The 16,243-nt window shown below is 40.5% G+C and overlaps 1 protein-coding gene across 1 annotated transcript; it reads left to right on the top strand.

Moving 5' to 3' along the window:
* Positions 1–2,944: 2,944 nt before the first annotated feature.
* On the top strand, positions 2,945–16,220 carry ankrd24 (ankyrin repeat domain 24; the record flags this gene model as incomplete). Its single annotated transcript, XM_080473810.1, has 22 exons — positions 2,945–2,980; positions 4,826–4,956; positions 6,206–6,294; positions 6,392–6,456; positions 6,618–6,675; positions 6,925–6,995; positions 7,177–7,283; positions 7,855–8,027; positions 8,568–8,590; positions 8,848–8,940; positions 9,513–9,596; positions 9,718–9,837; positions 9,958–10,087; positions 10,249–10,427; positions 11,639–11,802; positions 12,115–12,887; positions 12,972–13,288; positions 13,435–13,668; positions 14,435–14,611; positions 14,687–14,845; positions 15,003–15,068; positions 15,792–16,220. 22 exons carry the CDS (start codon positions 2,945–2,947, stop codon positions 15,858–15,860), a joined length of 3,318 nt encoding a protein of 1,105 aa, XP_080329936.1. The 3' UTR covers positions 15,861–16,220.
* Positions 16,221–16,243: the final 23 nt, after the last annotated feature.

Raw genomic sequence — 16,243 nt, 5'->3', positions numbered from 1 at the left:
CAATCCTGTTTTGCTTTAATAAACTAAATGCTTTATTTATTTATTTATTTATTTATTTATTTATTTATTTATTTATTTATTTATTTATTTATTTATTTATTTATTTATTTATTTATTTATCTATCTATTTACATCCTATCATAATATCATACTGAACACTATCTGTCCCCGTCTTTCAACAGTGAAACGTCCATGCAACAGTTGGGTCTATCAGTGAACAATGTGATGCTCAGAATCCAGGGCGTTAAAGACAATAGAGATTGATTGCCACCACCAAGGCTAATTATTTCCCTTTCTTAGTTCAGATTTGTTAACATGAAAGGAGATTTTTGGTAGACCAATGAAAATGCATAAATTCATTCATATTCTGTGCCACTTCTTTTGGGCTCACTTCTGTTGAGGGATGAAGCTGATCCTCTAACCTTAAATGCATGGTTTTTGGACTATGGGTGCAACCTAGGATACTCCCACATGCAATGAGTCAACATGTAAAGACCTCATAGAAAGAACAAAAGCACCCAGAATCAAATAAGGGACATTTTCTCTATGAAGTGAGACCATTAACCAGCACATGGGCAATTGAGATATTACTTGTTAAAGGTCTTATCTTAAGCCAATTTGGTCAGTTTATTCATTAGGTTGACAAAAATCTTGATTGCACATATCCATCTGAATACTACGTGTCTACTTATTTGCACAATATTTTAGTGGATGCATGATCAATGAAATATTTTTTCTACTTCTTAAAACGAACACATTATTTCATCATTATCTATTTTGTAAGTCTCCTCTACTCTCCCCAGCTTCTCTCTGCTTTACGGTATATCTTGGCCATTTATTCCCACCTATGCATGTCTACCTGTGGTCAGATTTAATTTCTTTCACTGCGTAGTTGCAAATTGCAATATTACGCCTGCCGAATCCACCCACCGCTGCTATGGAGAACCATATTGAGCATCTACCTAGGTTTCCATCTTCGCCAGATGAGAGCCGGATCTTAAAAGAATAACAGCTGTCAGAGTGAGTGATGGTAAGACACACAGAGAGCACACAAAAGAAAACAATCTAAAAGAAAAACCAGGATGTCTCACTGAAAGACAATGAAACAGATTCTGACAGGTTTATATAGACACAGTGGGGATTTTTTTTTCATGCAAATCAGACACATTTGCATGGAAGTCAGAGTTGTTAATTAAATAATGAAAACAAGAAGGGGCTGTGGATTTTTGGTGCCACAGAATTAATAAGACTTCCTCATTAGAAAATGCTAAATATGGATGTATCACTTTCTCTGAAGTTCAGACTTCACAATAATGTTGCTCCTTCTATATGAACTTTGAGATCTATTAGACTGCACTGTGGGCAATTTTGATGAATTGAAGCAAGGTAATCTTTCAAAAACATACATTTGTTGTATTATAAACATCTGGGCTGAATAAAGGAATCACAGATCTCTAAAAACGATCAAGGTTCACAGCTGTGTCAGCCTTGCTTGTACTGCCCCCAATCGGCAGCTTATATTTACTGCGTGTGTCCTGCAGAAATTCTCACATAAACTTAACTATACCTCTAACGTAGCAAAATCTTTGAGGGGGAAAAAAACCCCAAATTGATTGATTTTGATATATTGATTATTCCCTACTGAGAATTTAAAATGTGTATTGGCACCATTATTCTCGTAAACTATAGAGCAGGGGTTTACAACTCTGGAGCCACATGTGGCTCTTCAGGCACTGCAGTGACTCGGTGAAGTTTTGAGAAAATTCTATGTGAATACACGTTTTACTTTCATTTTATGTCATGTGAATAAAACACAGTTTTTCCAAAAACTACGTAATCTCTCTGCTAAAAACAGCTAAAGAAGGCAAACAAACAAACAAACAAACAAACAAACAAAAAAAGGCTTGCTAAATACGGATAACATAGTTAAAAGTACACAAATTGTTTTTTGAAATTGTGCATCGACAAACTTTGTCACCACCCCTGGAGTTAAAATGTGGGCTAAACAGATGTTTTGAAAATCTAAACTTACAAAAATGAGGAGTTTTAGTCGGACACCTGACTGTTACATTATCCTGCTGACTCAGAATAAAAACAATAAATACAGTTTATTATATATATCATAGGGGCTTTTAAAGTGGAAAAAGCAATGGTAGAGTACAGATTTAAAAGAGGGGTATAGTTTTTCTGTCAGTATAAATTCTTCAATCATGTTTAACAAGTCTTATGTATTATTTTTTTTATTCTATATTTTTCCTATTTTGTGTGTTGTTGCTCTTGTGTCCATTTTGTTCTTCTGTATAAAGATTGATCTTGTGGTTTTGACTTTGATATTGTATCCTAACTATTGTTATATTGTTCATTGTATATGACATTCAAGTGCCTTGTTATATGTATATATTCTGCACTTTTCTTCAATTAAAAAAAAAAAAAAGAAAGAAGTTTATTATATACTTGCGCATCCACAGTGAGACGGTTCCACTCTGCCATCCATCGTAGCCAATGACACGCTGATCCGGCGATATGCTCCTCGCTGATTGGTTCCTTGGTGATGAGGGCGGGACCTTCCAGCTGTCCGCCCGGCAGCAGTGACTTCAGTGTTGAGCTGTGAGCGACTGATGGGACAGAGGAAACCCCAACCAGGACAGGACGGCCCTCTACAGGTAGGCTGCATGTTTCACCTGCAGGTATGTTCCTAGTATTTAGTTCATTGGTGTTTATCTTAGCCCAAAGTCTGTAAACCCTTTCATTGTGTTAACATGTTGGTACATTAGCAGGTCAATGCTCAGACTATTAACTATTCAGTCTCCATCAACCAGTTATAATCAATGTATGGCTCACTGGGGGAAAAACGTAAAATGAAACACATTTTGTTTGCTTGGTTGTTCATTATCGTATTTGTTCTTGCAGCGCTCCTGTTGTGACAGAGTTTCATCATACTGCAATGAAAAGTCTCAAAGCAAAGTTTAAAAAGAACGAGGTAAGAGTCACTGGTGTAGTGCAAAATGCTAAGCTGTACAGGTGAGACTATTCTGGAGAAACAGTCACGCCTGCTGTGTTGCCTACATATATCTGACTTAATATTAATGCATTAATCTGTATCAATGAGCCACTTATATAAGTCACAGGCTGCCCTCTGTGTGGGGGATATTGGGGAGGGTTGGGGCAGGTTGGGGCAATGGGATACAGTGTCACTGAGAAGCAGCAGGAGAGCAGGCCTGTCTCCAGACTGCAGCTATAACCAGAGAGCTCAGGTGGCCTTCAATTATTCACATGTACACACAAAGAATTCTTACTTTCCTGCTGTCATCCGCTTGCTTTTATGAAGGGCTGTATGGCCTTTTTTATATATAAGGATCAAGACAGAACAATTTGACTGGGATCCCACCTGGCTATGACTTTTTTGGTATTTGGCACTAATACAAACTGAGAAACTAGTCACTTTTCAACTTTTGGAAGTTCCCTCTGACTTGACCATTGGTTCCATTATGTGGCCTGAACATTTAGTAACTGGATGCTTTTAGTATAATTTGGGCCTGTTGCTGTCTTAAGTGGATACTTTACCCTATTGACATGTTTACCTGCACATTTAGTGATTGGCATGTCAAGGTTGGCAGATCACCCCAAAAAAAAGGATAGATAGATAGATAGATAGATAGATAGATAGATAGATAGATAGATAGATAGATAGATAGATAGATAGATAGATAGATAGATAGATAGATAGATAGATAGAGAATTTTATGAAAGGGCTTGTGTCAGTGTATCCACTCTGTCCTTTAAATGAGGTATCAAACCAGCAGAGCAGAGTGCAGATTTTTCTCCTCTTTCTGCTGAGTCCTCGCATCACACGGGCCCGTTGTGTAGCTGCAGAAGAAGAGATCCGCCGTTCACCGCCGGGGAGGTACAGTACAGGACCTGATGCAAACTAATGGAGGAGAGGAGGGAGCTGGATGAAGAGAAGAAAGCGTCACATAGATTAGTAGGTTAGAGAAAGGAGGACAGTGAAAGGAGGTGGGAAAGGAAAGTAGTTTGTGTGTGTGTGTGTGTGTGTGATGTGTGTGTGTGAGGTGCAGTGGAGAACAACATCCCTGCTAGCAGCTGGAGCAGGACGAAAGGCTGCAGTTCTGAATGCGGAGAGGGTAGAGGAGGTGCTGCACTGGGGCGACGTGAGGACAGAGAATAGCTGTTTAGCTTTGTATATATTCTGTATGTGTGTGTGTGTGTGTGTGTGTATGTGTGTGTGTGTGACTGTTCATGTGTGGAAAGCTTGTCAGTTTCACTGCAGGTATGATTTCAGGTTAGCTTTGTACTCTGTGGTATGTCCAGCTCGGTTGTGTTTTGACCTCTGAAGGATATCTGCAGAAACTCACTATCAATGGAGGAGTTTATTGTCATGTAGTCGGGGTGCAGTTTTGTTTTGTCAGGCAGGATAAGATGTCGTCACTTCATACTTTGTAGCTGTTGTATGTGACCACTGGCTAGCAGCATGGATCCTCAGCAGCCTGTTTTTAGCCTGATGAAGCGGTTCTGTCCTTGTTTCAGCCTGCTCCCACTGCCAGTAGGTACCTTCTCTCTCTACCCAGGAAAAAGATCATTACGTATTTTTTTTTTTCAAACTAACTATTTGTCTGTAATACGAGTTGTTTTCTGCAAGTTGTAAAATTGATATGCAAGAAGAAAAAAAGTACACTGACATTCTCATCACTTATAGTTGTACAATGGTGTTGCACGATATTTGTGAGTCATTTACTATTTTGAATGCGATGAGTTTTCATTGTTGCAGCGGCGTGTGCTGACCTGTTCTCTGACTTTACCTCCTCAGAGTCAGGATTGGAGTAAGAGTGATGAGAGACTTCTGCAGGCAGTTGAGCAGAATGAACCTGACAAAGTCTCTGCCCTCATTGTCAAAAAAGGTCTGTGTCCAACCAAGCTGGATGCTGAGGGCAAATCAGCGTAAGTTAAGAACTTGACTTTCACCTTATAGTTCAGTGAATTGATCTGTTTGTAGCAATAATTGTTTCATTTTCAAATCAGTGATTCATATTTAAATACCATTAATTACAAGATAGAAAGCAGATTCACAGCATTTCATCATCAAACAAAACAATGGAAAGGAAAATAAACTTTCCTTTAACCTTTTAACAGAAACAAACAGCCAACAGATCAAGACACAGAGGTGGCAGCTTTCTGCCTGCACTGATTGAGGTTTGGGGATTGGAAGGGAGGAAAGAATAGGACACAGACAGAGAACAGCAAAGAAGTTGACGTCAGACAGCAAGCTAATCCACACTGCAGATATTACGGACGTAGGAAGCTCAGATAAACAAACTTTTAGCTCCACTATCAGAAAACCTGCAGGGCGATACTGAGAACACCAAGACAAGGGACCACAGACTACGGGAGAGAAGCATATAACAGCACCGACATGCAATAAGTTAAAGGAGGAGTGATACATATTCAATGATACAACATTTCAGATAACTTTTTTTTAGAAAAACAATAGGGCAGAATATTGCAAAGTGCAATGGTGCAAAAATATTGAAGAAAAGTAAAAGAAAGATTTAAGATGTGTGTCACATGATTTTAAAGGGTGCATTATTTACATTACACAATTCCTACATGGTGGGGTTAATGCATATTTTACTGTTTTACAGTATTTTGCCTAATGAAATGTTTTCCCACACGGTTATAGTGGATTGTAAAAAGAAGGTCTCCCAGCAGTTTAGACCTACAGTATAGCAGCTTAACTAAGAAAATTGATTTTCTATTCTATTGAATTAATAATTAATTCAATACATCGTGTGGTGGCTCTTGGTGAAGTGAAAATAAATGTATTGTGCATTCATTATCTCCCCATCACCATCATCATTAATTAGTTATGAAGAAGTAATTCCATCCAAGACTAAACATAATATAGTGTACATTTGTTTATATACTTCATTACAAAATAAATAACTCCATAAATAAACATATATAAAATATTTTCTTTCCTTAAGGAAATTGTAACATATCTACCTTTTAACCTCAGACATGTTTATTCTATTGTGAATAAATGCAGACTAATGGATCAGTAAAATGAACATCTATTTGTTTAAATTTTTTATGAACAATTAAAATTTTCGGGAATTAGTGTTTTGTTTTGGGGTTTTGTTGTTATGTGGGATCATTAAGGACACAGGTGTTGTCTTGTTCCTTCCGGCAGCTTTCACCTGTCTGTATGCCGAGGCCGACTGAACTGTCTGGAGGTAATCATTTCTCATGGAGCAGACATCAATGCAACTGATGGTGCTGGTAAGGTATTTTATTCACGGAAAAATGAATCCTGTAAACTGAAAATCACTTTTCATCAGCTGTTTGCAAATGTCTGCTTGTAATTGACTGACACCAGGCCTCAGTGCTCTTCACCTTGCAGCCAAAAATGGCCAGTCAGAGTGTTTAAAGAGGCTTTTACAGGTAAAACACAGTCACATGATACCGTAGCAATGAGTTTTATCAATAGCATTTTTGTAAATAACATTCAATCAAATTTATTTTATATTTCTGTCATTACAGACAAGATGTATTTGTTCCCATTTTTGCTTTTTAAATTTTTTTAAATTTGTTTTCTCTGTCAGGAGAGGCTGTCTGTAGATTGCACTGACAGTATTGGTAGGACACCACTTCATCATTCAGGTAAATAAAATAAAAAAATATGACAGCGCTCTATTTCCTCACATGATGGTCTGCATTCAGCACATTGTTATTATGAATGTTTTTCAACCTAATTTAAGTTTTAATGGTAGCTTGTGTAAAAGAAGCTTGAATCAGACCTTACTGATATTTTATCTCAAAAGTTAGCGTTTATATTTTCATCAAGTTCGTTCAACTCGCGGGCTAAAATTTCATATTTGATAACTGTATAATGGGAATTATACACCACAGCTGTGAGTGGCTGCTTGTCCTGCACTGAGACCCTCTGGGACTTCAAGGCTGATCTGGACATTCAAGACAGCGTAAGTTTGTGGATTGAAGCGACAGTAAGGGATGTTTGATTTGGCATTTTTGTTAATAAGTGGTTACCTTGTTTTTTGTTGTTTGTTATATTTGGTTTAGTTCAAGTATTTTCAATAAAATTAGTAGGTAAACTATCTTTTATAGCTCTGCTATGATTGTATGATTGTGCATCTTTGCCAGGATGGAGCGACTCCTCTGATCTTAGCGGCTCAGATGAGCAGAGTGGAGCTGTGTGTCTTTCTGTTGGGTCGAGGTGCCAATGCAAACCTGCAGGACAGCCAAGGGAGGTACTGAACTGTTACTGATAATCTTCTCGAGACGCTCTACTTTCCCTTTGAAAGGTTTATTGAGGAAGTGAGGTCATACGCGTGGAGCCCGAAAAGTGCATAACACAGTTAAGACAAGAAATAGAAAAATGTCTTCAGGATTACTGTCACAGCAGTCTGGGTTAGGATACAGGATGGGTTCACATAGAAAATGACTTGAGTCGTTGGAAATACTTGGTCAGATGCAGGTCAGTGCTTCCTGCTGCTGAGCAACAGCTTTCAGTTTGGCCTTAGGCAGCCTTTTGGAGAGAATTATTAGAGTGTATAGTAAGTAATGTCTATTCTAAAACTAGCTCTATATGTGAATTCCTTGAGAGTAAATTTAACATTACTTTATCGCATTTATTAGAATTCTAATATATTTCATGCTTGTAATGATGACATGTCCTCACTTTAAAATACTCAATGTTGTATGTCAACATCCTGTACTTTGTAATTTTAATCATAAGTGATGGTACTTGTTCTCTCATTGTGATTATTTGGAGATTGTTGTACTCTAATTTGTGCTTTGATGTTATGTCTGGTGTTACAGGTCTGCATTGATGTTGGCATGTGAGAGTGACAGTGTTGAGACAGTGGCGGTGCTGCTGAGAGGCGGGGCCGACACCCAACTGGTGGACGCTCTTGGACACAAAACTGCTGACTACGGCGAAACCACTGGCAACCAGCGCATCATTCAGATGTTGCAGGATGGAGTACCTCCAGGTAGAGTATAGGGGCCTTAGTCCATTTTCATTTTCTGGTGCTGGAGGTTGTCATCTACTTTTCTCAGTAATTTAACATTCTAAAATGTTTTGCTGTCAGTTTATTCAGAGTGACTTTGAAATCATGCCCAATGTGTTCAGCTCTGTTTGTAACTGTGCTGCTCGGGATCGCGACTGTAACAGGAGGGGGTGGACCAGGAGGACAGCTGGGCGTGATTGTAATGTGGGTTTTGAACCCCCACCCACTTGAAAGACAACTTTTATCTCCAAACAAAAACTTTGCAAACACATAAAAATCATATGTGCGGTGGGTCCGAAGAGATGACGAGGAAGGATTTAATGTGCATATGATGCAATGATAATTTGATATTTCGAGCGTCTCACTGCTTCACAGGAACACAAAGAACAGCTGTTTAAGCTTATTAAAACGTGACTGGAGTACACACACTTATTGTCGTCCACATTTTACGTCTGTTTGCTAAACCGTGTTGCTGAAGATGTTTGAGAGCTTTTCTGTGTCTCTTTCCCAACATATTCGTAGCATCTGAGACGGCAGGCGAGGAGGTAATAATGCATAGCATTGTGCTGCATCACTCCCTCCATCAGTGAGCTCATGGCTGACTTTGGGCAATCATATTGTGCATGTTTTCCAATATGATGTCATTGTTTTTGTGTGCTGCTTTCTTTTTGTTGGCCTTCTCTCCCCTTTGCTGCTGACCATTTTCCTTATCTTCGTTTCCTCTATTTTCCTTTTTTTATGTTGAGCTTGACCTCAGTTTGTCTTTGACCCCCCCCCCCTCCCACTTCTCACACCCACGCAGCCTGCTCAAATCCCCTCAGGCACCTCATCAGTGCAGGGGGGGACTACCCCACGTAAACGGAAAGCTCCTCCACCACCTCGCTCTACTCTTCAGGTACAGTGAAGAAACATTTAAGCAGATGGGGAAAATGTTTGAATCACCACCTCCACCATCAACATTTCCATTATAACAAGCATGTGATGTCAACACATGTCTGAGCTGTAAAGTTTTATATGTAAAGTTCTTGAATATTTTGAGTATTATGAAAATTGTGAAATGAAACAGTACTGTATTTAAAATGTGAAAATGCACATTTGTGGTCATATTAATCCTTAATATTATTGTTCACAGCGCAGCACAAATGTTTGTTTGACAGCTAGTAGACAAACAATCCTTTTATCCTGGGTGGGGAGGGACAACTAATTTTGATTGGAATGAAATTCACACTGGTTTACCAAATGATGAATAAAAGTTGGGTTTTTTCATTCACAACTCTGGCAAAAAACATATTGCACACCTGGGAGCTCATGAGCTACGTGTTGGGGACCCCTGCTCTACGATGGTCTTTGGCGATGTTGGCTACACAAATTCCTTAATGCTGTCATCTTAATTCATTTGCTTGATTTTTAAATTTTTTATTTAGTTTAAGTTTAACATTTTTCCGGGGTTTGTGTCTCTTGATCCAGGAATTACCACCTTCCCCACAGCCCCGGAGTTCAGCCCCTTCAGCCAAGTCTCCACAGCCTCCAGAGAACCAGCAATCCCCCCAGGTTGGCACAACAAGTCTGAATTTCTGTAAAGTTATAGTTCAAACATATTTTCATTTTCATCACACATGAAATGTGCAATGCTACACTATTAGTTGTCATATATTCTGCCGCGATGTATTAGTCGGAAGATGAGGAGGTGTTTGAAGAGATCCGGCGACTGCGTCTGGAGAGAGGCCGTCTGCTCCAGAAAATCAAATCCTTGGAACAGCAGCAACAGACCGCCCTCTCTGCTTTGGAGGAGGTACTGAACATAAAGCTGTAACCATTTCTCTCTCACTGTTGTCTTCACATATATACTTTTTGTATGAGTGAATTTTGAAACTAAATCTAGTCACTAGTATTGCCTACTTCTGTACGTTAGATGTCTAAACTAAAGCAGCGTCTTGAGGAGGCTGAAGCAGAGAGGGACAAGTTGCTCGAGGAGCTGAAGGGAGGGCACGGCATTGGGGCCAGTGACTCGGAGGACATGGATGAAATGCTGGACTTCCCTGGTATGCAGTATCTTTGTAAACTTGGATGACTCTCAAACAGAGCATGCATGTACTTCCAAGTATGCGTGCCTGCCCTGCCACTTGGGACTTCTTGTGTTCATATTGCACATGGTATACACAGATTTATATTTATTGTGGCTTCTCTTGATCCTTCTCTCTAGAAAAGTTGCTCTCCAAGCGCTCCAGAGCCTCTATTGCTAATGATGAGACCACTTCTGAAACGGAGAGAGACTCAGCCAGCCCCTTCCCAGCCCCAGGAGATGCGGGGACATTAGCTGAGCTCCAAAAAGAAATACAGAGCCTCACCTCCCAAAACGCTGAGCTCATTCTGAAAGTGCAAGTAAGGCTAAGCAGCATTATCTGATGTATGAACAACCACAAGTATGCATGCGAAAATGCACCCTAAACTGTGATTGAATACAAACATTCCATCCATTTTCTATACTGCTTATCCTGTTCAGAGTCGCAGGGCGCTGGAGCCAATCCCAGCTCACTATGGATGAGGGCAGGTTACACTCTGGACAGGTCACCAGTCCATCATAGTTCAAACACAGAAAGACAGACAATCATACACACTCACAGTCTCAGCTACGGGCAATTCTAGGTTCACCAATTAACTTCACTTGCTTTTTGGGCTGTGGGAGAACCCCCCCCCCCCACACACACACACACACGGGGAGAACATGCAAACTCCACACCGAAAGGCCCCGGCCAGTATTTGAACCCAGACCTTCTCGCTGTAAAGCGAGAGCATTCACTATTGTGCCGTCCTGTGGCAATACACAATGATTTGCTAAATGTATTTTATGAAACCATTAGTCAGAACTACTTTTGAACACTGCACTCTGGCTAATGCACCCAGGCTGTGTGTTCATACAGGTATAAATAGAACAGATCATCATCAGATACAGACATGGAGGGTGTTTGTGGACATTCTTCACAAACTGGGTGATGGTGGTTGAAGTAAACATAGCTCTTTAGTGTTAAAAACTTTGTTTGACGTATTCTGTGGTGATATGGATGCTTATTTACCACTGGAAACATGACTAACAGAAACTCCAGCCAAAAATGTTTGCATCTTCCCCTCCATGTGAAAATGTATGGAGCAGGGAAACTATAAAGACATGTGATCAGATATGACTGCAAAGAAAAGATGAACGAGGACAAATGCCAACCTAATCCCATGCTGTGTTTTACAATGGGGGGTGAGACAGTAATAAACAGTAATATGACCGTAATAAACCAAAAATACTAATTATAATCCAATTTTTTTCTTAATTTCACATCCTTTAAAATCGTTTTACATATCCTGTTATTTATATTATAATTCTATAGAATGAAATGATGATGATGATTATTATTAATTCTACTATCAGTAGTAGTAGTAGTAGTAGTATAGTATATTTATGAATACTCCTATTAAATCGTACATATTCTATACTACACTGTTATTGTGACAGCCTGAAGAGATTATTGACTGACAATACAATTCTTTGAATTGAAAGGTGTTACCCTTTATGACCTGTTATCATTTCTTCCTATGGTGGCCAGATGCTGGAGATGTTTGAGAAGGATGACACAGACATGCAGGCCTCCAGTTCAGACTTTGTCCCAATAGTTCAGTATGAGACATTGAGGAAAGAGTTTGAGGCCCTTCAAGAGCACTTTTCTCAGGTCCACGGCTCAGATGCATCCTCCAGTGTGGCAGGAGAACGGTAAGAAATTATACTTTTATTATTGACCTTAAGTTAACTGGATCAGCGATCACAGTACATAGGTTTAGTACAAGTGTTTCTTGTGAGCTGGCTTCCTAATAACAGTCCTACAACCTTATCAGTTTGTTTTTGTGCCTCTATCAGGGTCCCTTTTAAAGAAAGTGGGCACCTTTGCAGGACAATGAAGGTTTATAATAAGACTTGTGTACAATATGGGTTATACTGTGGCTTTGTTTATTATTTATAGGTCATTTGACTTGATGAACTTGGAAAACACACTGAAATTATCATATAATTCTTTTTGTTTTTCAGTGCCAGTGATAAGTCTCATGAAGGCAGTGTGGATGTAGAAAGTACAGAAGGTCTGAGGGTGAAACTACGTGAGATGGAGGAGCAGTTGGCCTCTTCCCAGTCGGAGTTGGAGGAGCTGAAGGAGCAGATGCGCCTCGGGGTGCTTTCTGTGGAGTGTGGAGAAGGAGATATTGCAGCAGCAGGTGCTGGGGCTGCAGAAGAGGGTCCTGGCCTAGAGGCACAGCAGCTGAGAGCTAGGGTGACAGAGTTAGAGGAGGAGCTTGCTAAAAGACAGGGCGAGGCTGGAAGTCAGAGCAGCCTGGAAAGTGACACAATCAAACAGCTGACAGAGAAAGTAAAGGAACTGCAGCATGCTCTGGCTCAGAGAGACTCTACGAAAGAGGAAGGAGACAGAACCGAAGAGGCGGACACTGTGAAGTGTCTACGTGACAAAGTTACAGAGTTGGAAGCAGCCCTGGCAGATAGTAGAACATCAGGGAAAGAGGGAAGAGTGGCAGGGGATGGAGACCAGGTCCGTCGCTTGCAGGAGCGTTTAGGTGAGCTGGAGGGGGAACTGAGAAAGTGTGTGCCTCGCTCAGAGCTGGAGGAGGTGCAAGTGACCCTGGGGCTTCAGTGTGAGCAGCTGGCAAGAGAAAGGTCGGAGGTGGCCAAAAGGCTCAATGAAGCCCTCCTAGAACTGGAGAGACTCAGACCTCCATCACGTGGTGATGATGAAGAGGATGATGAGGAAGAGGAAGAGCATTCGGAGAGCTCGGAGCCCTCGGTGATATCAGGTGTGTAGTATATTGTTTTCTTTGTATTCAGTTTACCATTCTGCACATTTCATTTGGTGAATGCTCATGTCTCTACTGCTTCAGGCCGGTCCAGACGCTCACTGGCAGCAGTGAGAGAAGAACTTGAGGTTGCCAGACAGGAAGCGGCCCAGGCACTGGACTGTCTCTGTGCAGAGAGGGAGGGCCGCGCACAGGACGCCCTGCAACTGAAAGATGCTGTGCCTCTGTCGAAACATAAAGAGGCCCTCTCTAGAGTGTCTGAGCAGTTTGCTCAGATGCTGCAGGAACTCCAAGAGGAGAAAACCCTTCGGGGTCAAGCCGAAGAGCTGGCTGCTAAACTAGAGGCCAAACTGGAAGTCATGCAGGGTGCAATACCCAAAGAGGAGCATGAGAAAGTCAAGGTTTGTATTAGTTATTTGTTTGTTTTTGCAGTAGGGGGGGGGGGGGGGGCTGCCATAAAGTTAACGCTCCCACTGGAAGAAATATTAGGAAACTTTGCTTAATCTGGTTAGACTTGTACATTTTGGTTAACCTTCTTGTCGAACAGGCAGAGCTGGAGCATTCTCTGCAGACCAGTGAAAGCAGTGCCGCTGCAGCTCAGGACGCTCTCAGTGAGAAGGAGACCGAGTTGAGAGAGCTGAAATCCCAGAAGGCCTCAGAACAGGGTCTGATCTCTAAGGAGGACCATGAGGCTCTGCGGCTCTCACTGCAGGCGGATATCAACGCCATCACAGCTCGCTTCAATGACCTCACTCGTAAACATGAGAAGACCTGCACTGAGGTGTGTCTGTGTGTGTAGTCACAGATGACTTAAGTCCTTTCTAATCCTTTGTAAATCCACATAAGTTATTGTGTTTGCCTTTAAATGAGCCGTGTACCATAAAGGACTGTCTCCTGCATCTATACTACGTATACCATATATATTGTGAAAAGTATGGGTCCTGACTAGAACTCTGTGGAACCCAATGGTTAAATTTACTCTGAGTTGACGACTCATGTTCATAACTTCACTTATAAAGAGATTCACATTCACCCAATTACACACACACCTCAATGGCAGTGGCTGCAAGCAAGGTGCTCAATTTTTTTTATTGGAGCAATTTTTTGCTGTGCTTTGCTCAGGTACACCTCGATTTATAGACGGGGCTAGATAGGGAAACAAACGGAACTTTTTGATTGCACATCTAGGCTAATACTGTTATAAAATCAAATTTTATGACTTTTGGATTAAGGATTAATTTGTGGGTAACAGACAAAAAACCCTCATCTACAAAAATAAATGCAGTTTTACTGTTAGGATGTTTTTTTGTTTTTAATCCAGTAAACCATTGAATAAGCAATGTGTTCCAAACAATGCTTTTTGTATGTCATTTTGTTAAATTTGTCCATTTCTATTCATTTTTGCAACTCTATGGTGGAACTCTACACTCTCGATTATGCCTCACTTACTTTATACACAAAATAAAAATATTTTAGGTGTAGAATGCACTAAATGAAGGCAGCCTTTGTAAAGTGACAGAAAGCAAATCGTGGTTTTACTGATATAGGTGTTCCAGGTGCAGAGGGAGGCGCTCTTTAACAAGAGTGAACGGCAAGCCGCAGAGTCCCAGCTGGCCACAGTGCAGCAGCATCTTTCTGAACTCAAGGCCCAATCAAGCCACGTCCAGGAGCTCCACAAGGATGTCCAGGAATCCCAGGGCCTGGTCAAGGAGAAGGACCGTAAGGTGAAAGACCGGAAGGTTAAGTCAAAGAGTTTCTCTTGAGGAGTGAGACAGGTAAATGGCTTGGTTTTCTTTTAGATAACAGAGCTTTCCAAGGAGGTATTTCGGTTAAAAGAGGCTCTTGGAGCTCTTTCGCCTCCTCTTGGCATCAGCACCTCCTCCTCCAGCCATCATGGTAACCCTGGACAGCAAATGGCATTGCAGAACAGGATTGCCATACTAACCCAACAGCTTCAGGTGAGTAAAGACTTGACAGTTTGTGCTATGAAAACCATATGCTAAAGTTTTTCTTTTTCTTTTTGCATCACTCTTCATCATACTCACTTTCAAAAAGGGCTGAACATGGTGATTGTCACTTGCTGTTCAAACAGTAGCATTATTTTCTCCCTGGCAGGACTGGGAGAGGAAACACAAACAGGTGGTGACTGTTTACCGCTCGCATTTACTGGCCGCTGTGCAGGTCAGTTGATTTGAACATTTATACACACAAGTTAACCTGGAACAACCCTAACATGCTAATATGCTGCCCTTTTAAGGTGAATGTGATGTGAACACCTTTGATTTGATGTTTCCTTTAAAAAGACCTGCGTCCAATTAAATAAACAATTACTAGCAGACGTTCTTCGCAAACAGCGCTCTATTCATATGTCTCCCCATGAAATGACATGGCATCGTTCAAATATGGAGACAGCACTAAATAATGTTACAGCCCAGCATGAAAACCACTATCACACTTTACTCAGATTACAGTACATTATAATCAATTCTTTTGGAAGTTAGGAATTTGATCAGCAGTACAATAAATTACAAAAGGACATTGTAAATATCTGTAGGGGACAAAAAATTGCGATTCATTTTGTTTGTTTGCATCTTCATTAATGGGATTAATATAAGTTTAGACAGGCCTCAATTGTAATAGAGATCATTTAATTTCAAGTAACTTCTCTGGTGATATAAAGGGTGAGGAGATAGATGTGTGGAGGAAGTGGTTGGGTAATGGATTGCAAGTTAAGGTTTTTGTATTCTCCTACAGATTGTATAAAGTACCCTTCCTCGTAGTGCACCTGAAATGCTGTGGTACAAATATAAAGTAGTAGTGAATTGAAATACTGCAAAATGTTCTGTTTGCAGCACTTAAACTTGACTGCTGGTTAGAGGTTAATTATGTCTTTTTTCCTACCAGGGTCGCATGGATGAAGAGGTGCAACGTTTGCTTCTCCAGATTTTAAGTATGACACAGCAGGGACACTAAACTTTACAAAACCTACAGATCTCTCTCCTCCTCCTAGATAAGATATAGTATAGCAGTTCCAATACAGCATCCTACGTGACTGATATTGTGAAGGCCATGTCCACACAGCCAAATACAACTGATCTGTGGTCAGTAATCGCTGCATGTTAATGATGTAATTGCAACAACAGAAACTACTATGTGAAAACTTGAATGTGGAGTGCCTTTATTCTATGTCAGGGGTTTAGGATAGCAGAACCTTGAATTTGAAAATGGAGTGGTTATTTAGGCGATAGAATCGGGTACATTGCTTGTGGCAAACTGATTTTTTTTTAGAAAAAAAAAATGTATTTGGTTTTAATAAAAAAGAAGAAAATCTTGATTGTTCCTGGTTTGTTTATTTG

Source organism: Lipophrys pholis (assembly GCF_963383615.2).
Source record: "Lipophrys pholis genome assembly, chromosome: 10".
Classification (NCBI taxonomy): Eukaryota; Metazoa; Chordata; class Actinopteri; order Blenniiformes; family Blenniidae; genus Lipophrys; species Lipophrys pholis.
The sequence above is the reverse complement of the archived record's forward strand: the minus strand, read 5'-3'. Positions and strand labels throughout refer to the sequence as shown.